The sequence below is a fragment of the Conger conger genome, chromosome 4 (assembly GCF_963514075.1).
Source record: "Conger conger chromosome 4, fConCon1.1, whole genome shotgun sequence".
NCBI lineage: Eukaryota > Metazoa > Chordata > Actinopteri > Anguilliformes > Congridae > Conger > Conger conger.
In genome coordinates this window covers 43,723,958-43,750,201 of record NC_083763.1, presented here as the reverse complement: position 1 = coordinate 43,750,201, position 26,244 = coordinate 43,723,958, and the positions used below count along the sequence as shown (strand labels likewise).

The window sequence follows — 26,244 nt, the reverse complement described above, 5'->3', positions numbered from 1 at the left end:
GCACATGATTTGGCACACACTAATTAGCAGCTCAAACAGATCAGAAGCTGTTGAATGAGGTGTGCTTTGTTAGGGTTGGAGTGAAAACCTATAGGCCGGTAGATCTCCAGGAACAGGGTTGGTGACCATTGCTATAAAGGGTTAAAGCAATGCCTCTAGGCTGTCGGTGAGCATCATTACAGGAGAACCAGAAGAAAGTTGAGGAAGCAAAGAGAATGGAGGCACACAGATGGACGGGTAAACAAATATAAAAACAAATAAATGCTCATCCAGCATGTCTAATTATACCACAGGTCTGCGGGGAATTACAGACACATTTCAATTTGGAAGGTGTTCCCGGTTTGCAGACGACAGATTGCATCTTATTTCTCCGCAGTTGACAGGTGTGTAAACCTCACAGTGGCCATCGCTCAAAAGGCGTGGATGAGGTGGACGTGGTTGGGATCTTATCTCACGTCTTATCTTGTATCCATCCGCTATGAGCCATACTGGGGGGGGGGAACTCTACCATCAAGAACCTCGACCAAGTCAAAGGAAGACAAAGATGAATGCATGCGCCTGTGGCCAAAATCAGTCAAGAGATTCAAGAAGAGCACATTGCAGCGCGCCTTTTTCATTTCTGTTGATGATGCGTTAATCAGCTGTTACTGGGATGTCCTACAATCCAATGTTAGGAGAGGTATTAAAGCCAGATAGACCACCATAAGATAGGAGTGTCCAATCTTATCAGAATAGGGCCGGTGTGGGGTGCAGGTTTTTGATTTAGCGAAGCGCTAACACACCTGATTCTACCATGATTAGCTCATTACTTGAATCAGGCGTCGTAGCGCTGGGCTAAAACACAAACCTGCACACCCACACTGGCCCTATTCGCATAAGACTGGACACCCCCGCCATAAGAGCTGTGCTGAGTGGAAAATTGCTGCAGAAACCTCCATACAGTACTACAGCTTACTGCTCTGTAATAACTATAAGAACTCTATAATACTACAGCTCATGTTGCTTGTATGAATAATAAATCATCCCCCCCACTGTGCCTTCCAATCTGACCTGTGAGTGTAAAGGCAGTGTGACAGGGTGTCAGAAGCCGAGGTGGAGTTTCTATTTAGTACATTTTTCACATTTCGTCGGGCGGTGGGTGCATATGGTAGAGAGCTCCCCTCCTTCCCAGCTCCTGTTTTAACATGGGAAGACCGGAAAAACTGCAGCCTTTTGCTGCTTTCACATGGATCGTACAGTAAACCGCATGTCATCATATTGGACGAGAGTACAGCGGTAAAACGTGATTAGGACGGCAAAGAACTCCATCGATGGCTATGGCAACACTTGCCGTCGAAGTTTAAAATTATTTAACATTTTTCTATTTTTATATCAAAAATGCTGTACCAAACCCAATCCTCCTTTTCCGAGCCATGTTGGAAACTGCCTGCATTTTAGCACAAACAACATCACCATAGCAACGTGCATTATATTTGCTGCTGTACCCCCCCGAAAAGCACTGTTCTACCGTCTACCGTCTCCCGTGATCCTTGTGAATGAACGAAGCCCCGGGATCTGCAATTGCTGAGTGACTGTTCGGCATTCCGCAGATAAGACAGGGCCTGTAATATTCTTAAAAACTAGAGCCACGTTTGTCAAAACTTTCACCGCAGGTGATCATTCATTATAGAAGAACCAAGACTGTTTTTCCTTTACAACTGTTTGCATGGACCACCAGGCATCTTGGCGGAGTTCCAGCCACCTGCCACGCTACAGAATTCAGCCCCTGGTGTGGATGCAGGTCTCCTACTCAGATCCAGGCGTTCTGTTAAGAGAGCCCCACTGTCTATGCTGCAAGGGAAACTAATAACTGAGCGCTTAGTCAAACTAAACAAAATCTACTGCTTTAACTACAGTACTTTCCATTTTACCTGGGCCTGGTGGACCATACAGTGCACTTCTTTCTCATTATGGACAGCCATTTTAGCCAGAAGGTAGATGGAAGGTACTTTTTTAATTTTTAAAAAGGCACTCTCAAACAATGCGCTCATCATTCAGTGACGAAGCCAAACAAGAAGTTCAAGGAACTTCAGAGAATAGTTCAAGTTCAAGCTTCAGGTTTTTTATTGGCATATTCACAGCATACACAAGTATAAAAGGTGAGTGAAATTCTTGAGTGAAGGACTCTTGATTGAAAGAATGCAGTAGCAGCACAATAACTGAACTATAATCCAAAAATAAATAGTTAAAGATCGAACATCAGCATTATAACCTGGAACCCTTCAAGTTGAATAAAGAGGAAAGTCCTATGGAGCATATCCCCTGATGCATTCTTTGGAGAGCCTCGCTGTGTGACAGTACCCACCTCAGAGAATTTGCCAAGCACTCTCTGATCTCAAGCTCCGAAACCAAGGGCTGAGAAGCAAATCCTGGCCGCAATCCGCTATTCCTTAAAACAAAAGCAGCGCGGCAACCACGTAAAGCCCACCTCACGCAGACTGGGCTGGATTTTGAATAAAGGCCAGGTTAAAATCCCCTCAATTTGCTGTACAGCATGCTGTGTTTTAACACAGAGAACACTTGTCCCCTAAGGAGAGCGTTAACTACTGAGGATGCTGTATTCTGTGTGTACTGCCAGCTGGACAAAAACCTACAAACCGCATCAAACTGACTATATTAAGTTATATTAACTGAAAGCCCAGTTAATGGATTCTGTTGTTGTTTTTCATGTTTCCCCACTAAATGCATTTAATACCTGGGGCTGTGACTCACTTTCGCAAGCCCAACCATTGACAGGAGAGATGTGACAGCAGTGCCAGGCAAGAGGCAGACCTGAGTCAAATACACAGTTGGTTTGGATTCAAATACTTTTCAATGTTTTACTGAGCTTGTCTTGGGTTTTAGAACCAATTAAATACTCTGACGTGCAAACCCTGGTCCACTTGGTTGCCTTACTTAAGTTATCTGAGCACAGAACAGTATTTGAATCTGAAACAATTACGTATTTGACCCAGGTATGCCCAGAGGTTAATTTGGTATGAGTAACGTTACGTTTCCAAAGAGAACAGCTCCGGAATCTGCCGTCCCTGTCTATTAGCAGGGCCGACGCGAGGTGCTAACGGCTTGCGACGTGGCTTTGGAAAACAGGTTTCTGCTTGTTGTCACAACACTGGAGGGATAGGGCCAAATGCTGACATTCCTCAGCAACTCCCCCACCCCACCTCTAAAGCCAGGTGTGGATACTGGAGGCTGCAGGCTGGCTGGGATCTCAAAGCTGTCCCCGCTGCATACTCAGCAGGCTGGACCAGGTGCGGTGCCGCATGGGGGTTTGTGCGAGGTGGGGAACTAACATATCCCACACCCAGTGCTGACTAGCAAAGCAGGGCTTTCAGTGACGCATATGATAAGGGATTTCTCACCCCTCAGTTTCCAAAACCACTACCACGGCCTGGAATTTTTCCACCTTTCTTTAACAAAAGAGAAGGGCCTTTCAAAGGCGTTGGGATGAGCCTTCCTTCATCCCGTTCAAAACTACAGGATTCCAAAATCTTCTAAATATTGACATCTCTGAGATTGCCCCATTCAAAACATGAATAAACAAGGTTATTTTTAAAACAGACAGGGTCTTTTCCTAGGACCCTAAAACAATCGTTTATAAGTAGTCCGGGCAACGTCTAACAGAATTACGGTCAATCTGACAGAACCATGGCCAGGTCACCGAGAGGGTCAAGTCATTCTCTGCCACGCGTCGGGGACTCGACTCGACCTGACCCTCTCTGGCTGAGAAGACACCGCTGACCGTGTCTCCACTCAGACCGCGACTGCACTTCTGATCACCCACAGCTCGAAACTCGCTGACAGATGACCTACATGCTTTGAGGAGGATACGCAATGTGTGAACTCGCCTTCGTATTATGTAGATTCGCACGACCTGGACAGGCTTAAAATATCCCTGAATGGAGAGTAAAAAGAGTTCTCTCAGTCTCGGAGCAATAAAGACGAGCCAGTACAAAAAAGATTTTCCATGTAGGCGGGAGAAAATCTTAATTGCATTTCATGGGACAAAGCCACAGGAGCTGGCAGTGTTTGCTGAACTGAATCAGCTTCCAAAGAAAGTTATTTTAGTTTGGCTTCAAAGAGGGGAAAAAGTCATAATAAAGCTCCACTCGTTCATTATACCAGGTATAAAATTTCCTTTATGCACTGAATTTCCACGGGAGAAAAAAAAAAAACAGTAATACCTTGGCTTTTCTTGGCCTGCTTTAGAAGTTATGAATTTCGTTTTTGGTAATACGCCGCTTCTAATAAACCATTTAAGCGGGAACAGAGGGCTTTTCAATTCCGCTGAATCAACCATTACGGGAGAATTTCACCCAAATTACGCAGTGCCCTCAGAAAGCACGTCGCTCAGTGAGCTTCTGGCTGGAGCTCAGAATTAAACCTGCTAAATACACAGGGATTTATAATTTAGTGATTAACGGCATGCAAGATATTAATGCAGCCTGCTACTGAAGTATTCACTGAAGGGGCATGACAATATAATATGTCCTTAAAACTGTGTTAAAAGGTAGACATTTTGCAAACAGTGCGAACGTAAATAATTATATTCTGTAGCTACATGGGAACACAGGACTGTAAGAGTGAGAGATGGTTGTCGTGAGATGATGGAAGACGACAAACTCTACTGAAGATAGAACGATTAAAAAAACCCACTGTACATTTTTCATAATGATGATGAATTATGTAACATGTTTAATTTCCTTTCGTTTATCATCTTTGGAAGGTATTGTAGCATGTTATGTGCCTGAAAATATTTAACCCTTTCAGTCCCAATATGTAGTGTCTCTACCAAATCCCACCCAAGGGGTTTTGGCTTCGGTTGAGAAAATTGAGAAAGTTGAGAAATTTTTTAAGGTTTTAATAGGGGCTCAAACAACAGTATAGCAGTGATTTTGACTGGTTGAAAAGGTCTAAGGTGGAGGGAGCCATTGGGATTTTATGGTAGTTACACTGGGGACTGAACGGGCTGAATAGTGAAGGAGCGGTACTCACTGTCCGCGTGCGAGGGCAGCACCAGGCAGCCCAGCAGCAGCACGGCGGCCCCGGTGGTGAGGAGAGACGCGGGTCTGCGGCTGGTCGCCATGTTCAGGGTCGCCATGGCTCCTCCCCTCGGTCCTGACGCTCCCGCTCGACGACTCCGTGCTCGGGCGATCATAGGCTGACACCTGCGGGGGGCAGCAGAGAGAAAAGACCCGTTGACTTACCCGTCGACTTAGGCGCTGGTTGACGACAAACCGACAGTCATAAAAAAAGCATAAATAAAGGCACCAAAGATCAAAATTATGCAGAGTTCTCGCCACTGAGACAGGATGACGCAGTGAAAAAAAAGAGGGGCCCTGTGGGACCTCTTTCCCTATCCCAGACCCTCCAGGAGACTCCCACAAGTTCACCAATGGAGCAATTAGGTAATTGCTTCCTCCAGAGGGCCCCACACCAGATTTTCATATCATTACAACACACACATTGGAATTCCCAAAAGAGCGGAGCTGGTGACGAGGTTGCTTTCTCCTACATATTAACTAGGATTACTCATTGACTCAGAGCTGCCTCTGTATAATTACTGGTGAAAAGAGGACTCTGCAGACTGACACACCTGGAGGAGCCTGGGACACGTGCTCAGTCGCTGCGCCCAGCTGCAGCCCTCGACACCTGCCTGCTTAGCTACTGAAAAAGGCCAGACGGCAGGAGCTTTGACTGAACGCGATTGAGGCCGCACTGGGGGCGGCGTAAGCCCCGTGGGTCACCCCATTGGAGGCTGAACCCCGATTCCGATGGACAAAGCTTTTTATTAATCGCGCCGGCGGAATCGAGACCGATCGCTTTGGCCGCGGTTTTTATCGAGAGCCATATGGCGGTGCTGGCTGACCTACCGCCATTATTTGACAATAGAGCATGGGCAAGCTGAAGGAGCTCCATCCAGCCAGCCAGCATCCTGATGAAACTCGCCCTATTATGTTCCTCTCATCAGTGAAAGGGCACCCTGGGCCAGGGTGAGGAAGCAGGGCGGCTACAATAACCGCGCACGTATGCACCTATGACTTAATTCCCAAAGAGCGCTGCTGTCAGAAAGAGCCGTGTAATGGAGCCTTGTTAGAAGGAAATCAAAATGGAGGGGTGCCGGGGCTGAGGTGAGCTCCTCGACACCTCCGAGCGAGGAGGGGAGCATCTGCAACACTTCTGGAAGAAAATAGCTTCTCGCACACGGCAGACCCTGCCAGTTTTAATTCCGCGGTGCGAGGAAATTGCTCCCGAAAGCCTTTTTTTTTGCAGGAAATGGTGCACCTGGAACCACAGGCCCCTGTTCCATGTACACAAGCTCTTTTCAGTCAGGCTAGGGACACGCCAGCGATTCTGCACTCTGACAGCCGTCCAAACGGTTCCCTTCAGGTTCACTGCTCCGGAAAATTCCTGAGATCAAAAACCTTTAAAAAAACAAAAAAACTAAAACAAAACTAAAAACGAGAAAATCAGACAAAAGTTACAATTTAGGCCGCCAACTCTATCTCACACTTACAGAGCAACCGTCCCCTGCAACAGATGCGCAGTAATTAGAGCATTTCCCTGCTCTGTAAAACTCAGTAGTCTTAAAAAAAACGAGCTGTCACGCCAAAATATTTTTGTTCACAACAGACAGTAAGCTTTTCTGAAGTGTTTAGAGCTCAAAGTAAGCAGAAAATATAACCGTGCACCTCAATTGTGTTGCCTGAATGTGGAGGCACAACTGCAATCTCAGTAGCAACATTTCATTATGGTCTGAAACACAATACTGCTATTGTCTAGCCCACCAAGCCCCCATTCGTTCTATAACTTTGTGACTAACCCCTTGCTCATGTGTCAAGTTCGGTACCAGAGAACAAAGGAAACTTTGAAACTATGAGACACACACAACTTTCAGACATGCTATCTGTGAGACAAAGCAAAGATGAAGAGAGTGGGAAAAAAAGTGATGATATCAAACATTTCAAAAGTGCTTTCTTCAAATCGCCACTAATCTGTCCTGTCAGGGAAAATGAGTCAGACAAAAGGTTGTAATAATGGTCTGTTCTGCGTATGATCCACACTGTGATATAAATTAAATAATTACTAGATGTATTGAGCTTGATGATCTACTAGTCACAAATTACCTCCTGCAGTATTGAAGCCCAACTCAATACAGTCCATTTTAACACCTTTGCCAAGGTGGAGAAATTCTCCAAGATTCTGTCAGGGAAAATATTTGAAGAAACTGTCAATATCTAGAGTAGCACAAAAGCCAGCTCTGAACATTTAGCCGACCAATCGTGTTTTCTCAGAAATTACAACCTGCCAATGAAAATGTTAAAATAAAACTTCTCATTACAATTTCAACGTAATGCTAAAGCTTGCTGAAGTTAAGTTGACATGACCTTGGATGGTTATGAAGGGTAATTTCTCCATCTCCTGTAATACCCACTGGCCCTTTGTCCAAACATGACATTTATAATGGAGGCCCTGAAATGAACATAATGCCATTATTGTGAAACTCTAAAACAGTCACTTTGTGACTGTGCTATCACAGCATGAATACATTACCGGGCTTTGTTCTACAAACACTCAACTGACCGTGCGACCAGTTAATGCTCATACAAAGACACCTCTGAGATTAAATTCATGAAAATAAATTAAATACATCCCTGATTACAGGGTGCAGGAATGCCTGCCGAGTTCTTTTGTGTAATTGTTATCATAATCCTGTTGATAGCATTTCCCAGTCATTTCTATTTGTCCAAATCAATTAAACTAAGGAAAGGGGCCTGGTTTGGATAGCGGGAGCCTTTTCTACACACAGCTGTAGGCCAGCTGAATTCCAGTGATTTACCTGGGATGGAAAGTACCATTTGTTTATTTTAAAAAAGAACAATTGAGAAGCGAATCCAAAAAAAAGCACCCTCGTTGCTCCACTGCCAATAACAAGCAATGTAAATGATTCCGTTGCCGTGGGTCTGCGGTGAGTCAGTCCTGATGCTCAGTGTGGCGTCCCCTCCCACAGGGTGTGGGCAAAAGGACTACTTTTCTGTTCAAGGTCAAACCGCCACGCTTAGCCCTGGGGAGGGCAGCGGCGAAATCAAAATCAGTGCCTGCCCACATTGTCAGCTACGCTGGATTTGGGGGGGGGGGGGGAAGGTTCGGCGTTGCCGGCTGTCTTTTTAGCACTCGCTCACAGATTAACTATTTGCGGGCCCCTGGGCGGGAGTTTGAGGAGAACTAATCTAATTTGCGTTCGTGTTTGGGTGGAGAGAGAGCCTTTCCAAGCGGGTGCCATAGAACAGCAAAAGTATTCAATCTCCGGTGAGGAACAATCCAGGAGCCACAGTAAAATGTTCAGTGTTAAATTAAACCCTACGGTGTACATATTGGACCCTATTGGACCCATATAAACTGTTAAGAGTTCAATTAATTACTGTTTTTATTTAGTAAAAGACAACAACTTAGCAGGGCACATTGTGGGACGAGGCTATTCATCTCGAAGGGGGCGTACACATCCTGCTCCTGATAAAAGCAGAGAAAAAGAATCCCACCGTGTGCTCCGATGTCGTTAAGAACGGCCACCGCTACCAACAGGATGAGCATATTCATATCCTCGGCGGTCGGCCAATAAAACCCCCCTACCTTCCTGCCCCCACCAGCCACGAACTCGGCCCGCGCACACGAGTGTGTCCTCATGCATACGCATCAATCACTTTAAGCCGCGTGGCGCAGGTGCCATTTCTGAGACTGCCGGCCACTAACACCGCCAGACAAATAAGCAAAATATCGTTTCTGCCGGCGAGCTCATTTCTAACTTTATCGACCTACGGCTCCCCCGGCGAGCGGAGCCATGGGGGACAGCCCCCAGATTTGCCCCGCGAGGAAAAATTGTCCGTTTGGGACGTGTGTCGAGGCGGCTCCTTGTCATCAATCTCACTTAGCTGCTGTCTCAGGCTCCTCTTAATTGATGGTGACAAAATTTCCTGCCGCTTTAAGAGGGAGGGCTGCACAGCGGAGTACGGCTTTGTTGAATAACCGATGAGTCAGGCCCCTGTCTGTTAGGTCTGGACAACGCACTCCCCTGCTGAGAAAAAACTGCTTAAGTTAGGTTTTGAAACTGCAGGTCGGTGGTTGACCAGTTAGACCAGCTCCATACTCGACATGGTGTGACCAGGTCAAGCTATGTTTTGGAATAGAGGGTAGCAGGTTGACCAGTTCAGACCAGCTCCATACTGAACATGGTGTGACCAGCTCTAGCTAGGTTGTGAAACAGCCGGTAGCTGGTACTTCATAGCTGGATTTTACACCAGGTCTGCATCTGACCTGGGTTAAAATTTCCCACCGTTATCGGATAGAGGGGCGTGCAGTTGAGAACTGATGAACGAGCCGTCGCACAAATGGGGAATCTGCATCTGACCCGCGGGAAAGGGACCTAGGCAACCGCACTAACCCCCCTCCCCCTTCCCCCTCTCCTTGGCATCCCACTGCCAAGCGACCAGGGCCCCATTTTAGGGCATGCTGATTTTTTTTTATTTTTACATCCAGCCGGGGAGCGATTCTGCCTACGCTCATAAAATGCCCAAGGACGGGGAAATCGAACGTAAGCCCCCAAACTCCCCTCCCGCCGCGAGGGAGGGAGCGGAACTGCCGCCACTGCCACACTGGGTGTGGCTCGCCCAATCCCGCGGGAAGGAGAGGAGCGATGACCGATTAAAGCCCCCAATGCTGCGGCTAATTACGACTGACGACGACTACGTGTCAGACAAAAAATTATAAAGTGTATCATTATCTTAAAATGATATAGGATTAAAAAAAAAACAGCGGGCTCACAGGACACCCCCTCATCTCCTACCAACCACCCCCACAGAAAAACACTTTACAGCAGCAATAAAAGACGTCAAAAAGGCCTTTCCTGCTAGTAGAAATGGAGTATGGAATGGGCACCGAAGCTAATGGCGCGCGTACGGTAATAAGGACGAACGGGAATGGGAAAGCGATGAAGACAGCGTGAGTGCTTTTTCCTCTCTGTATAAAGAGAGAGGGGGTAACGGTATTCACCGGGGGGCCCAGCACAGCGGGGCTTAATTAACAGGTAATTCACTGTCTGCTGCAGAGGAGCTCGCAACCGGCGGTCTGTGCGGGGAGTGGGTGCGGGTGTTCGCCCACGGCGGTCGGAAACGAGGGCTGTGATCTCTTCCTTTTTTACGAGCCCCCGCGCGAGGAGCCGCTGAGGATCGATACCGTCCCCTTAAAACGGCTCCGTTTGCTCCGGCCTTAACGACCGGAGCCAGGGAGGAGAAGGCGGAGCGGGCGCGTGAGGCCTGCATGTAAACGATGCCTCCGAGGTTGTAAAATGGCCCCCGCACACCAATAATCTGGGCGATAAAGCGGACTGCAACCAATGCGAGCGGTGGGGGTGTTTGCCGGTTCAGCCCGGCTTGGCAGACCAAGGCAACCGTGCTCGGTCGGATTCCCCCGCACCCCTATGTAAAAGCTCCCTTTAAAAAAGACTGTGCAGTGTGAACACACGCTGATCCCAATCCAATTACCCTGCCCGAAGGTAATGGGGTTACTCCGTCTTCAAGCTGAGTCCACAAAGGCGAGCTTGCTCAAAACAAGAGGCCTCTTCTATGCCGCGGCCGCAGTTCTTCGGAAATCCGCACACAAAGGGCAAAGTCGCTAAAAGCCGATGACGGAATGCATTTATCACGTTCCGCTCAAGGGCTGATTTAGCAAACTAATCTCTAACCTGCATACCAGAGGCTGTCTGAGGCTGACTTTTGCACAATCTTGCCAGGGAATGCACAGAGCCCTAGTCGCAAGGCGCTAATATTTTCTGAACACAATTCATCCGGCAGGTTGACAATAGGTCATAAATATTTTAATAACCACTGCAGATATTGAGGACGAGGAAGGAATTTTTCCGGCATCAAAAGTAAAGCCCAGGTAAAATTTAGGCCAGAGAAGGTGTGTGGTAGCAAAGGATCAGCAAAAGTAAACAAACACCTATTCGAAGGCCCATGCACTGAGCTATGAAAAATTCAAATGTGTGTAATGCAGAAAAATTTCTGGACAGAATCTAAATGTGATGAAGAAAATAACACTGGAAATTAGCTTGTTGTTTTCTGTAAGGGCTTTAAGAGTTCCCCAAACGGCTATTTGCTAAATAGGAGAGTCGGGCCAGGCCCTCAAAACAGCATTCAGATGCGAGTGGTGCAGTCAGAGGAACGGCCCCATTTCACACGTCACGGTTCTGGATATCCCTGACCTGGTTTAGTCCGCTACGCATGGATTCCGCAGCAAGTAAAATACCCATCGGCACCAAGGTCTGATTCATGACACATCGTGTTGGAGTCAGTAATTAGCCCAGAATTAGCCCCTCACCATTGCAATTTGATAAAGTAAGTCAAAGTGTCATCCGCTATCATTGTAATGCAATTAGAGCGGGCTATTGGTATAAAATATTGAAGGCGGCTTTAAATTACCCATGCCTCTAACTAAAAGTTTAATAATCACCTCGTGAGAATTGCTACTTGCTAATCTTCGAGTCTAGTGATACTTCCCTTGGGCAGGAGATCAAACGCTGAATGACTGAGACCCAAGCCGTCAGATCTCAAGGAGCTCTCGCCTTATTCTCGGGGAAGAGCACTTAGTTTAGCAGAGACAGACACGCCAGGGAGACACAGCACTGTCTCTGGCCTTATTCTCAGAGGGTGTATTTGTACCTTCTGTCGAAAGTTATTGTGCGTTCGTGAACAAACAAAACATCGAACATGACTGTTTTTGCTCATATATTAATGTATTATGTTGGAAGTATGTACAGGAGCATAAGCATTCAAGGATGATAATGAGTGAAAGATGAACAGCAATGTAGTCATTATATATTTCAGTGCCAAACAATGATATTTATGAGCAAAATATCTACAATGCATAAACTTTAATACACATAATTAACTACAAAAACAAACACATGGTCCAAAAAATTGATTAATTTGAGCAGAATTAAGCCACAGCATTTAAATGTTATTATTGTTCCTTTCACTTACCAGTGAGAGCAATATATACACTCTGTGAGCACTTTATTATACTTTTTTTACATATATTTTCGACTTACTATGTCTTCTACTGCTGTAGCTTATCCACTTATAGGTTTGACACGTTGTGTGTTCAGACATGCTCTTCTGCATGCCACTGCTATTTGCATTACTGTCACCATCCTGTCAGCTTTGACCAGTATAGCCATTCTCCTTTGACCTCTCTCATTAACAAGGCGTTTCTACCTGCAGAACTGCTGCTCACTGGATGTTTTTTGTTTTGCGCACCATTCTCTACAAACTCTGTTGTGTGTGAAAATCCAAGGAGATCAGCAGCTTCTGAAATACTCAAACCAAACTATCTGGCACCAACAATCAATTCCACGGCCCAGATCAAATTTCTTCCCCATTCTGACATTTGGTCTGAAAACAGCTGAACCTCTTGACCACATCTGCATGCTTTTATGCATTTAGTTGCTGCCACATGATTGGCTGATTAAATATTTGCATTAACAAGCTGGCGTACAGGTCTACCTAATAAAGTGCTCAGTGAGTGTATTTCAGTCAAGGTTTTTGAGTGCTTTCTGATACCAGTTTAGAGATACATCCTAAGCCGACAACAGACATCCTACAACGCAGCCTCCATTAGAATTTTCAATTTGCGGGTGGGGGGGAATGCAAATAAAATGTCATTAATATTTGAAAAGCTGACTGAGACAAAAAAGGAAAGGAACATATTTTTAATGAACAATCCGAATCGCTGCTCGGAATCTGGAAGGCGGAGGATGGCAAAAGGCGCTGCGATTTACGGCAGGGCTCCCGCAGGTTTAATATCTCGGGCTCCGAGACGCGCAATAAAGCTGCAAACATTGCGCCAACGTTGTGAGAAGATTGCAGGCGCGCCGGCTCTTCTGCAATACGACGAGCGATAAATCCCGACCCGACAATAAAAGCAGATAAACGCGCGGGTGGGCGGGTGCAAGGCTGACTGCTTTAACAGTGAGAGGCCCGGTCGAGGTGGGTTCGGAGCGTCGGAGGTCGGACGGGCCGGAACCGAGCGGTCGAAACCGGGCTTCGGTTTTGAGGCTTCTTTCCTGGTCTTGAGAGACGATGCTCGCTAGCACCACTGTGGAGCACTACGAAGCCAATCATTTTTTTCCCCGCAAGAAAATGTTGTCGCAAGGTGTTTTTTTCTTCATCTAATGTCTCCCCATGTGCCAATTCCTTTTACATAGACTATATCGTAATGTTTTGCAAATCAGGGACAGTTTACATCACTGCCGAGTCACTCACATAGTGGGGGAGGACTTATAAGCACTTATCGTTTCCCTACCGTGCAATCTCTGGCTCCAAATTGTACGACATGGTGGCCGAAAAACGTCACTTCCATGGTTTCAAAACGCTTTTAGCTTTGGTCAATATTCTTTCTGTGGCCACAATGCGAACACACCGTTGTCCCGATTTTGGTAGGAGGGGGGGCTTGCCAAACGGCTCATCTGCCTCTTCGATCTGAGAAAAGAATGGATGCTGTTTTTCCCATCTGGCAGGGACAACAAAAAGCTGAGACTCTTTAAGGTGACCAGCCGTCTCATGAAAAAAAGCAAAGGGGAGTGGGGGGGCTGCAGAAATGCAGTACTTCAGCATTTTTTTAACCAAAAATCAAAACAGACCTGTTCTGCCTTCTACATGTCATAAAAGTGATTACCAAACTGAACTACAGGAGATTTTCAGGTTGAGTTCTGCTAGAAAAATGAGGGGGCCAAATATGTGGAAGTATTTTATAAAATGTCGTCACTGTGTCAAACAGCTTGCCAGGTCATGTATTGGAAGCAGAAACGCTCAGGGTTTTAAAGACCAGGCTTGATACACCGCTAGATAGCATCTATCTTTTTTGTAAACTAAGCATTAGGTATTCTTTAGTGGAGGGAAAAGGTGAGCAGTGCTGGGCTGAATGGTCCATTCTCCTCATTGTGTTCACGTTATGTCCCCTAGAAGAGGAGAACCCCTGTTATCTGAAACTCCAACACGCGGTCTTACAGTATACCTTTCCTTCAGGCCCGATGGTGTACAGAGGTACGGATCCGACTCAAGTGTGTTACACATCTGCTCAGGCGAACAGGCTCGGAATAAAAAGGCTGGTGAAAAATTAATGGGCGCTTCAATCCTCCAAGTCTATTAATATTCTCAGACGGTATAAGAATGAACATGCTTTGATCTTACAATAAAGCCATTGATAAAAATATATTGGATTCATTATATAAGGCATTCCAATTCAGTTTTGTACATATTAATTTCAAAATGGGATAGATTTAATTACACTTCAGAAAGCAGGGGGAGTAATTGAGCCAGGTATAAATCGCTTGGCTACGTTTCTATATTAAGTTCACAAAATCCCTTCCATATCCACAAGTATATCATTTATTTTTTTGATTGGTTTCAAGTGGTGTGCCAACCGCCACTCTTTTAGCCTCAATTGTTCCGTTTATAATTTAATGCCTTTAAACAGGTCTTTAACTGGCATTAATAAACACGAAGGCCTGTTATATAACACAAACTGAAGATACCAGATCTTACCCTTGGTCTCGTAAAAGCACATAAAGCCACATAACTGACCATAGTTGCACTATCTTGCAGAATAAAGAAAGTTTTGTGCTGCATAACAGGGAATATTAATATACTTTCCCAATATCTTTAAACATCTCTAATGGAAAAAACAGCACACAGTGTAAGAATGTCAAATGAAGAAAATTTGGCTTTGAAAAATTTTCGGACTTTTCTTTCGGTGCATATCATGGTATTAAAATATCTGAGAAGTCAAAGAAAGCTGTAAGGCACAATGCACTTTGCCCATTTGTATGCATTAGGAGAACTAGCTGAAATCCTAGGCTCCATTAATCTAGACAAATGGAGGAGCCGAGCGTTCCAGCAGATCTGTGAAGGTAATGCTAGCTTGCTGCTGATGACACACTTGTTAAGCAGACAGTGCAGTCTCACCGCCGTTGTGCTCCCGGCTAGAGACCTGTCAATCAATCGCCTGTTTGTTTTAGGTGCGATGCCCTGACTCGTCCTGTTTCAACTGATACCGTATGGATTTGGAGAGGGGGGTGAGGTCTGGTTTCACCTCAAACACACTGGAAGCGATGAAAGAATATCCTGTCTAAACCGAGAGTCCTTCAGGAGGGACCGATGTGGGGGAGATGGTGGTAGACAGAGAGGTGTTATTTCTATCAAGGTCAAGGCTGCCATGGTGCAGTCAGGGGGCTCGTACTCACTCAAGGGAACGGCAAACATGACCTGACCCTTAATTAACTTCCCGAAGTAAATGTGCTTTCTTGGGAAATCGCTCCGGGACCAAACAGTTGCAAACATCTCGCAGCAGGAGAGATGATGGGTTGAAAAATTAAGATGGCTGCCCGTTTAGAGCAATGGAGAACCTGGACTAGGGTTGCCAGTCGACCGGTTGGGATGGGAGTGTTATTAGTACATGTCTGGTTTGTAGTCCAGACCATAGAACACGCTGTAGACCAGTCACTGGGTCTCGTGAGTAAGGCAGGGCATACACACAAATGCTGACACACACAGACACACGCACACACATTACTTTATTATGTGAGACCACAGACAATCACACAGCAAAGGGCCCTACATTGATAGCTACCCAACGTCAATTTCGTCATACTTTCACAAAGATTGAAAACTGACAAATCTGCAAGTTTACACAAGTACCTCAACAGTTATTCAAAAACCAGCTCCTCCACCAGATTAAAAGGCTGCCCAGGATGGCAGTACCACAGCAGTAATGCACACAGACAGACATGCAAACACACACACACACCTCTATCCGTGACGCATACGGCTCACCGGCTCACGGGACGCACTCCCGATGCCGAGGCGAGGCAGCGCAGATGGAGCTGTAGATCCTTCCGGAATCTGCAGGGGCTCGTTCGAAAATTTAAAGGAGCGGGAGGAGAGTCGGTTGACGTCCGGAAACGAGGGAAGGGATCGGGCCGGGGCCAATTAAGTGCGCGTCCTGCTCTCTATCCGCCATCGCAGATGCTCGGTGGGGGTGTGAGGGCACTGCAGACTCGAGGAGAGACGCCCTTGTGCGGCAGAGCGTTTCCCTCTCACACGGGCACCCGGTCGCACTAGACTATCACACACTGTAGCATACAGAACATATGGATGTATAACAATACACTGAACAGTGTACAGTCATACAGTACATACATGCACAAAACCACACACACACACGGCCACAAGTATACAAACGCACACATACACAAAACCACACACACATACGGACACAAACACACACATACATACACAAAACCATACACATATACGGACACAAACATACATACAAACACGCACATACAAATACAGACACACAAACATGCACATACGTATGCATACATACACGGTAACATGCATACACAGACACATACTTCTCACATACTTTTGCACGGTGTCTCACAGACTGAAAATAATACCTAAACCGCTTCATGCATGTACTCGCACAAGCGCAAGCACAGAGTCACGCGCTGCTGCGTAGGCTCGACACCACGGTGAAAACCACACAGCTCCAGCAGGACGCCGGTAGAAAACCGTTAACGCGTTACGTCAGGGGACCGTTCTTTTCAAACGTCACAAAAACCGATAAGGCGGAGACGCCGCTAAGGGACTCCGTATTGGAGACCCAACAGGTTGGGGGGCAAAGCTTCTTTGGACTTCCATGCTCTTGTCGAAATTTTTTTAATTTTATTCGATTCAATTTTATTCGCATAACGCTTTTTACAGAAGACGGTCACAAAGGCGCCGTACGGAGTAACAGAGCGACACAAAGCAAAGGGGAAATGGCAGGCCTGAACCCACGGATAGCAGTGGCAAGAAACTAATTCCCCAGTGGGAAGAAATCTCGGGAGGTACCCGGCTATAGAGGGGGAGCCTATTCTCCGCTGGCTGGCAAGAGGTAAGGTAGCGGTACAGTAGAAGACGTAAAAGCTGTGTAAACCCTATCATAGCTACACTGGGGCTTGAACCACCAACCTCCCACGTCCCAGTCATGCACCTTAGCCACTACGCTGCCCCCTAAGGGGCCTGTAAGATGAATATAACCATAATCTATGAAGAAATGTATTACAGCAATTAAAACGGATTTGAAGAAGCTCTCCCAAGGCCAGGAAGCTTTGTTTAGCCTGGCAGAGAGGCAGCCATTTTGACACAGTGCTGCAGGGTAGAAACCTGTACCTGTGTTGTCGCTCTGGTGGGACCCTGGGAGCTACGGCGACCGTGAGACAATTCTCACGTTGTAAGCAGCTCCGGCTCGCCAGAATGTGAATTAATTACCCAAGGGTGCTCTGGGAGGCTAGGCGTTCAAATGCCACCATTGATTCATTTCTACAGTAACAATAATGTGGTTTCTTTGCTTTGTTAGAAAAAAAACTCAACAAAGGGGCCTATCATCACCATAAGTGCTGTAAGTGTAAAGCAGTTTTTCATGTGGTCAGGAGTTCCTTGATTTGACAAAAACAATGGTTTTCATAGCGGTGGTGATAACAAGACTAAGAAAACCGGCATCCCTTTCAGTGGGCTTTAAAGAACTGAATCAGTAGATATGTTGACAGAAATGCGGAAGGTTCTGGATGCAAAAAAGCAAAAGCGTGCACATTTGTTTCAAGCACTTGTAATAATAGCTCCAAAAATGGAACAAGTGGAACTAGCTATTCAGATTAAACAACTACTTATAAATCTCTGGTATTAAAAGTTGAGCAGGAAAGTTGTCGGTAACAGACGGAGCGCAAGATCAATTTGATATCTGATTAAGAGCATCAAAAAGCAGCTTCTCAGGAAGGGAGAGACAAGCGAAGGGAGGAAGACAGGCTGTGAAGCTGAAAATTAACAGTCACAATTTAGACAGGCAGTTTGAAGTGACACAAATCTGACTTCACATATCCCACACGCATTTGATCTTTCTCTTTGAAAAGGAATTTTCTATTCAAGTTCGGACCACACGCGCATGGTGTCCTAAATCCGATCTAGGCAACCGTACGCACGGCCGTGCAACTTCTGTCTGGCCGGTCGAATCAATTTTTTTGCGCTCTCAACTCTGTCTTTGTAACTCACACAACTTGGGGCTGAGTGACATCATTGTCAGACGCCAGAGATAAAATCGTCTGAGCACCAAAATTAGATCTGGAATGAAGTAAAATTATCGTGGGACAGTTGCCAAAAACGTTTTGATCCGACATGGACTTGAAGGGCTGATGTCTAAACGAAGCCAGAGAAGCGAGCACATACATGTCGCATGGGCGACCACGTCGAGTAATTTGCCCCATCGGCCAAATAATTCTAGTGGGGGGGGGCCTCGTCCCGGCGACAAGCTCGCGCTAACGATAATTAGCCCGGGATTCTTGAAGGCCGCGGCACGACGACTGTGCCATTAATCCCTGATCCCCTGCCATTCCCCCTGTCACCGGGAAGACAGGCGTCTTGTCTGCCGTCGAGAATGATGCCAGGGGGGAGGAGGCGATCGATGTTCAACCGACACACACCCTCCATTAGACTGAAAGGCTCTTCTGGACCGCAGCCTGCAAGGCACTGACGTCCTCATTAGCAAGTCCCCCCCCCCCCCCCCCTCCTCTCTACTGCCACTTTTCCGCGCAAAGGTCGCGCACCTTCGCATGGTTTCATGGCCCAATATCTAGCAGATAACTTGGGTGGGAGGTGGTAAGGGGTGATAGGGGGTGGGATAGCTGAACAACTGCATTCCGACGCAATTCAAAAATAGGTCAGCTGTCATTCTTAAACACACGGGGAGTATTAAAACGGCAAATCCCGAACATCGGCGCCATCTGCTTCCGAGCCGAGATTCGGTTGGTAGTGTAACATGACAAGTATTTTGTCGTCTCCATCTAGGGCCACACCGCTCCCCCCTTCTCTCGAACGGCGGTAACACATGAATATGTAATGCGTTCCTCAAAGGCTTATTTGAGACGGCAGCCAGCTGTCTTCCTTCCAGAGAAATTTCATGAAAAGTTGCGAGTTGCTTTTTAAAGATTCTGACCAACGGAATTGGGCTCGCTTCCATTTTCGGCTCACAAAACGAATAGAAATTCGGTTAATTTATTGAAAGAATCCTGGTTATTATTAGTCTGTATTCAACTGAACTGAAAGCGACTACTGCCTATAGTAATGATGTCGCAACTATTTTGAAAAGTTGCACACACTTGCATAGCCGTGGGGAGAGGGATTTCCTGAAATGGAGATGTGCATGACCTCGAACCAACACCTACTGTGCCTCTTCCCTCTTTCTCTTTCTCTCTCACTCTCTCTCTTTCTGTCTCTCTTTCTCTCGGCGAGAATAATCTTAAGACTATCCGTTATCCTCGGGCACATAGAAACACTGCTGCTGTTAACCCCTCCCTTCCTTACCATGCAGCCAAATTCTTCCTCCAAGAAATGTGACAGAAGGAAGCATGCTTATCAACATTCGGACACGTATAGGAGTGCCAAGGTCAGATGCACAAGATGCATGGCTCCTCCACGGAGTAGACTGTGATTTCAGACGGGCATCAGTACCCACCTTCTGCTAACCAATTAATTCCAGAGGGGCAATGGTGTTTCTGGTCGACTGCATTAGAGTTCCTATATACCACCGGTAACAGAAATCAGAACAACTCCTCTATTCAAAGCTTCTGCTTTAAAATATGCAGACAGATCTTACTGTATTATTCCGCACGCATTATGTGTGTGTCATTCTATATAAATGTAAACACTGGATTTGTAAGTGTTTAATGTACTCTCTGAAGACAACAATTATAATGATTACAATATTTGAATCATCAACTACACTGTAGTAATAGTAGTAGTATCAGCTATAATGGTAGTAGTAGCAGTAATAGCAGTAGTTGTAGCCAGTAGCAGTTGCTGTAGCAGCAGCAGCAGTAGTAATAGCAGTAGTAGTAGTAGTAGTAGGAGTAGCAGCAGCAGCAGCAGTAGTATTGGAGTCGTAGCAACATTAGCAGTAGTAGCAGCAGTAGTAGCAGTAGTAGCGGTAGCAGTAGTTGTAGCCAGTAGCAGCAGTAGTAGTAGTAGTAGTAGTACTAGAAGCTAGCAGCAGTAGCAGTTGTAGTAGTAGTATTATTAGTAATGTAATGTAATGTAGCAGTAGTAGTAGCAGCAGCAGCAGCAGTAGCAGTAGCAGGAGCAGAAGAGAGGATGGGCTTTAGCCCACACTGCCCCCTTAAAAGTACATAGTCGCGACTGCAAAAAGGCTAACTTCATCAAAAGGGTAGCCTCTCCTTTATGGGGGGCTCTAAAATTGAGTTGTTTTCTGTCAGTGATCCCCGGTGTCGTTACAGCGACAACAGCCGGGGGGATGAATCACCCCTGTTTACTAAACAGAGCGGCATCTTTTACGAGCGAAGACTCATACAAAATGCCAAGGATTAGCAATCAAATTACTTAAATGGGTAGAATGCATTAGCGAGGTCTCTGAGCGGTATTCTTCTGAGGTTTGAGCGATGGTTCGGCTGTGACGCCGCAGAGCCCGTGCTCGATGCAGCTCAGTCGGAAACGCAAGCTTCCAGATCTTTCCAAAGTGTAAATTGAGTTTAGTAAACACGATTCCCAACTCAGCCAGATCCTTAAGAATAATGACCGAAGAATAACGTTGACCGAAACGGCCGGTACGTTTGCTGGAACGGGTGGCGCGGCCTATTTGCGACGAGGCAGGGCCGGGGGGGGAATGTGCACTCTGGGACATGAACCCGGGGCTGCACCGTCCAGCTGGAACCCAATTTTAGCGCCCGGCCATTGTTCCCCGCGTACCTCGGGTCTCCGCTGGGAGCAAGAGCGGTGGCAGGAATGTCTTTGTCACATCGCGCCCTGCTCCCCCGCCCCCCTCACTCCCCCCCCCCCATCCTCAAGAAGAAGCCAATTTGGGCCACCCCCTCCACCACACCCCCTGGGCAGTGGGGCTATAAATAATAAAAGCACACTAATGAAATGAAATTTATCTCAATTCATCTTCCCCAACGAGCCTCGCTCGGCGTGAGGGGAGGAGGTGGGGGGTTAGGGGGGAGGGGGCAGGATTGGAGGACACTGCTGTGTGGGCAGAGGGTGACTTTGAGGGGAACGAAGGCCATCGCGGGCGTGACGATAACTAATGGGCCTCAGCACCGGGCCCACCTTCCAGTTCTTAATCACGCACGGCACACTGCCGCGCCGGCCGAAAGCAGCGTTCCGTATGTGCAATGCATTTCACCGGCGCTATCGCACACTGCAAATACCAAAAAATAAGTCAATCTCAACAAGTACTTTCACACTTATCTTGACACTTAAAATCTGATTTATTTGACTCTTCGGCGAAATAAGACAAAATATGACAATTTTCACTTGTTTCAAGATTTGCTAATGAAATACAAACATTTTGCTTGTCAAGCAGACAGTAACTTAAAACAAAGTTATATTTTCTACTTGAGATAAAAAAAATAGATCAAGTGTTTCCCACAAGTCTAGCCAAAGACCATTTGACTACAAAGCAAGTGTCACACATTTGTGCTCTGTCATTTTTTCTGCAGGGTGTTTACAACAAGATTAAAAATGGTAACAGTATTAAAAACCGCCTTTATCGAATGCCAGAAAATGGAGGAGCAAGTGATGGTGAGGATTATGGTAGTATGCTTTGGAGTAGACACCTGGAGTTCATCTGAGCCAAGTTCTTAAAAAACGCAGACTCAGACCTACACACTGATGCAAAGATAGGGCTTAAAAATGGCCATGTATTTTTGTTTAAAGGATGGGTAGATTTGCCCACTTGTTGTCCAGGCTGCATGTACAGACTTCCATAACAAATCCAGGGAGGGAGGGCAACAAGCAAATGTCATGGAGTGGAGGCAGAAACACTGGGGGTTTTCAAGAACAGGCCTGATACCATGCGTTAGATACAGTTTAGTGGTAGGAAAAGGCAGGCATTGCTGGGCTGAATGGCCTGTTCATCATTATGTTATGTTATGTTAAATGTTATCTCAATATCAACTCGGGTTTCACTTTTCCATCTACACTCACCAAGCACTTTATTAGGAATACTTTTACTTTATTACACCTACTTATTCATGCGATTATCTAATCAGCCAATTGGGTGGCAGCAGTGTAATGAATACAATCACGTAGATACAGGTCAGGAGCTTCAGGTAATGTTCACATCAACCATCAGAATGGGTGAAAAATGTGATCTAAGTGACTTTGACCGTGAAATGACTGTTGGTTGCAGACAGGGTGGTTGGAGTATCTCAGAGACTGCTGATATCCTGGGATTATCACGCACACTAGTCTCTAGAGTTTGTCAAAAATAAGTCTAATAAATACCTAATAAAGTTCTTGGTGAGTGTACACTCATCAATCATACCAATCACTGGCTATGCACCATAAATATGTTGAAAACCCGAATTTGGCTAATGCCAGCATAATTCAGCAGGGAGAAGTCAGAAGGTTATGCAGCACATGGGAATTATTTGATTGTATATTATTAGGCATGAAATGTGCCTACTTTGACGATTAACACTAAAACCAAGTGAAACACTGACACTTTTAAGTACCCAAATTAACATAAGCTCCTTACGAAGCGTGAAATTCAACAGTAGATCTGCAAAGCCGCACTGAGACGGATTCCCCGCGAGGAAGACAATCGCGCTGGAGAGCCACCGTTTTCTAGAAGGTTACCTTCACCATATCTGATTCATCTGGTGAGAGAACTTCAATTTGAGATGCGTGCAGAATCTCCTTCCATTTTGTTCCCCGGATAATTTTAGCTCCCCCCCAAGACCGTTTCGGGCCGAATACCCGAATGACGTCAGGCCCGAGGAGGCGCAGTCTGCCTCCGCTCTGGCTCCGAACGCTCTCAAGCAGCCGTGGTGAACCTCAGGCGATCTCCTCTGAGGGACCTCTGCTCGCAGTCTAGTTGGAACATCAGAGCGCGGAGCACAGGGAAACGTGGAAGTGGAACAAAAGCCGGGGTGAAAACGGCTGAATCAGGCGAATCGCTCTTGTTTCTGGTTCTCCTTTCATCTTTTTATGTTCGTTAAACACAAGGAACAGCATAATCCCGGCATAATGAAGGTGTGAGATTGATACTTTCAGAAAGGCGCAACAGCGATGTTACATCGCACCGACCAAAAAGGTCTTCTTTTGTAGTCAGTCTCAGGTGAGTTCTCAGAGAAATAAAAAAACCTCCATAATCTCTTTTTTTTCCCGCCATTTACATTCTCAGTCAGCACTTATGGGTCGAAACCCCTTATGGGCGGATGCGACCTGCACGTTACCTCTCCCTTAACAGACGAATGCGACACCAGCGTTGTATTTGATCATATGGCCGTTTTTCAAGACACATGACCATTGAAATGCATTGTAGGCCTTTCTGTGGGATTTCTAAAGGGCGCCGTAGTCCATAATCGGTTTAATTTGCATCTCTCGATTTATGAATTGTGTTGATTTTCAGGCGGTTTCACAAGCCAGCACCTGTAAATCAATATTAGCAAACAAACAACACCGGTCCACAGGCTTTTTAGATGTACATATTATTTTGGATGTTTTGGAGTTGACAGGGACAATGTTGTCTGGTGCCACAAGGGAACCGAACAAGCGGTTAAACTCTGACTTGAATTCTGTCCACTGTATACTTCCTGAGGTTTAATGACATTACATTACAGTCATTTAGCAGATGCTCTTTTCCAGAGCTACATACAATAAAAGGTGGGGAAAGTAATGCCTGTGACGCTGTAATGGCTGTAATGCCTGTGAAGCTGAGCCCCTGACCGTGCGACTAAAGCGTGCACGCGACAAGTAGGAGCACGGCGAGGGACTCGCTGATACATTCCCACCATGCCTTTCTTTTCGGGAAGGCTGTGAGTCACTCCCCAGAGGATAACAAACTCCACTCATGCAGAAAAGTGTGGGGGTCCAGTTAGGGTATCAAAGGCGCAGTTGTACTACAAGAGCAAGGTGCTCTGCCTAAACAGATTTTGTAAGGGAGAGGGGGGGAGAACCCTGCTCCAGGAATGGGCCGTACGTTGTACAATACGTGCGCAGGAACTGTACGCAGTCCAGTGTATGGGGTGAATGCTTAGGAACAAATTATGCAGTAACCGAATGATACATTCCCGTGTGTCTAAGGGCTTTCTTTTACTGTCACAACGCATTCTTCACATCGAGCTCTCAGAATGGCCGTCGTAGGACATTACTCCTGTCAAAACACTTGCATTCCTTCAGACCGGCACTTTTACAGCGAGTGTCAGGACTTATCAACGTCACCCTGGTGTCTTCTCGGCCAATGCAGCCAAGCGCTAACAGCTAGGCCCGGGCCCATTGGACTCGGGATTGTCACACTTTTAAGTGACTTTGGGCGCTCTGTGTCCCAGTGGCCAAAGCAGGGAGGGGCAGACCAATAGGAAGATAAATCAGCTCTCGGAAAAACCAAAACGGACCTCCTTTGTCTTCCGATCAGGGGCAGCGTCACGACAACGGAGCCACCGCTTGGAGCAAAATGTATTCTGAGGCCAAAGACTGAGAAAACAGCCATGTTCTATAACTGCAACAACGTCCTCATTTCTCAACCGAACCGCCCGCTGTCCTCAAACAATTACACATTTTCAATGCGATACCCAAGTGAATATTACCCACAAATAACATTTTTGCTCTTTCTTCATGAAACCAAAAAGGCCATTTTAAAATGCTTTTTATGTACAATAAACATTTGTGAAAATAATCAGAATGGAAATAGCTCCTGATTCCTACCCTTAGTCGATACGCCTTCTGCAAATGTCTTCATGAAAAATAAAACCCCACCTTCCAACTGGGCTAAACTTGAGAGATAAAAGATTCCATGACATGCAGTCCTGCTGTCCTCCTACTGCTCAATAAACAACTTTTATCCGAAAGGAAGTAGAATGCTACTCTTGATAAATTTGATCTACTCCAAACTGGTCTTTTGAAATTCCCAGCGGGGGGGAAAAGGCTTTGCAAGCTCCTATCAAGGGGAAGAGGAATTCAAGCAAAAGCACCGTCTCCAAAAAGGCCACGGAATATGTAGTGGACTAGAAAAAGGCCGCTGGGTTCCGGTCCCCTGTTGAGCACGTCAGGGCGTTAACGGTGTGCCCCCCGGTTTAAGGCCGCCACGCGGAAAACGTACGGTGTAATCTCCAACCAAGCGGGGAGGACGGACCCTCCGGCCAAACAAAGCAGAAGAAGGTTTGTGGTAATAATTAACGCCGGCAACAACACAATGAGACCGGAGCTTAAATGCAGAGTGAAAACTACACAAAGGTGGGATTAGCTATATGAACCCAGGAATCTCTGAGGCAATTAACCTGCGACAAGCCCCCCCCCCCCCCCGTGATCCAGTGGGGCCAGCTTCCACGGGGAGGGATTTTGGAGACGTGACAATGGCAAGGATAATAAAATCTCCAGTCATAAACAAAGAATATAGGGGTCAATGGGACTATGCTGGAGCAGATACTGCGTGTGTGTATGCATGCGTGTGTGTGTGTGTATGTGTGTGTGTGTGTGTATGTGTGTGTGTGTGTGTGTGAGGGATCCAGCTCCGACAGGTCTCTGGCCAATGTTTCCTCAGTACCAGTGAGAAGAAGCACAGCGCAGTACTGTGAAGGCAGAAGGTTTTCTGAAGGAGGCAGACGCTTGGCCTCTCCCGTCCGTTCTTATCGCCAACGCACCCCCCTACTGCCTGTGGCATCCCTAAACAAGATTGTGTGAATTCTAGGCCAAGGTAGCTGAAAACGCTGAGAGAGCCTGAGGAAGGGTTATTAACTCCGGGGCTTGGGTCAACCCGATGTCGGGAGAATGTGCAATCGGTTCGCTGTTACTGACCGCGAGCGCTGCCTACAGGTAGGTTAACATTGGCCACTGGTCGTCGGCGTAGGTGAAATGAAAGTTAAAGAATTCAAAAAAAGACCTTCCATTCCTACACACTCAGGAAAATATCAGAGGGGTAAAAGCGAGCGCTTTTTGTTTATGTATGAAATTCGAAACGTATGCTTTCCTTCGTGTCAAAGAAAGATTGACCGCAGCCCAACTGTTGAATTAACCTTTTAAGCAAAGCTTAAAGCACCTGTTAGGCAAGGTAAACAATGTGAACCGACTGCGCAATGCGAGCCTTTGGCTGCTAATGGGC

The 26,244-nt window shown here is 46.3% G+C and overlaps 1 protein-coding gene across 4 annotated transcripts in view; it reads right to left on the bottom strand.

The window, feature by feature from the left end:
* ptprfa (protein tyrosine phosphatase receptor type Fa) overlaps positions 1-26,244 on the bottom strand; it is a 168,649-nt gene that overhangs the window by 141,452 nt on the left and 953 nt on the right. For all 4 annotated transcript variants that reach the window (XM_061240147.1, XM_061240148.1, XM_061240149.1 and 1 more), the window contains exon 2: positions 5,032-5,204. In XM_061240147.1, coding sequence (XP_061096131.1) covers positions 5,032-5,194 — 163 coding nt within the window. In that variant the 5' untranslated portion in view covers positions 5,195-5,204. The remainder of the gene's footprint in view (positions 1-5,031; positions 5,205-26,244) is intronic.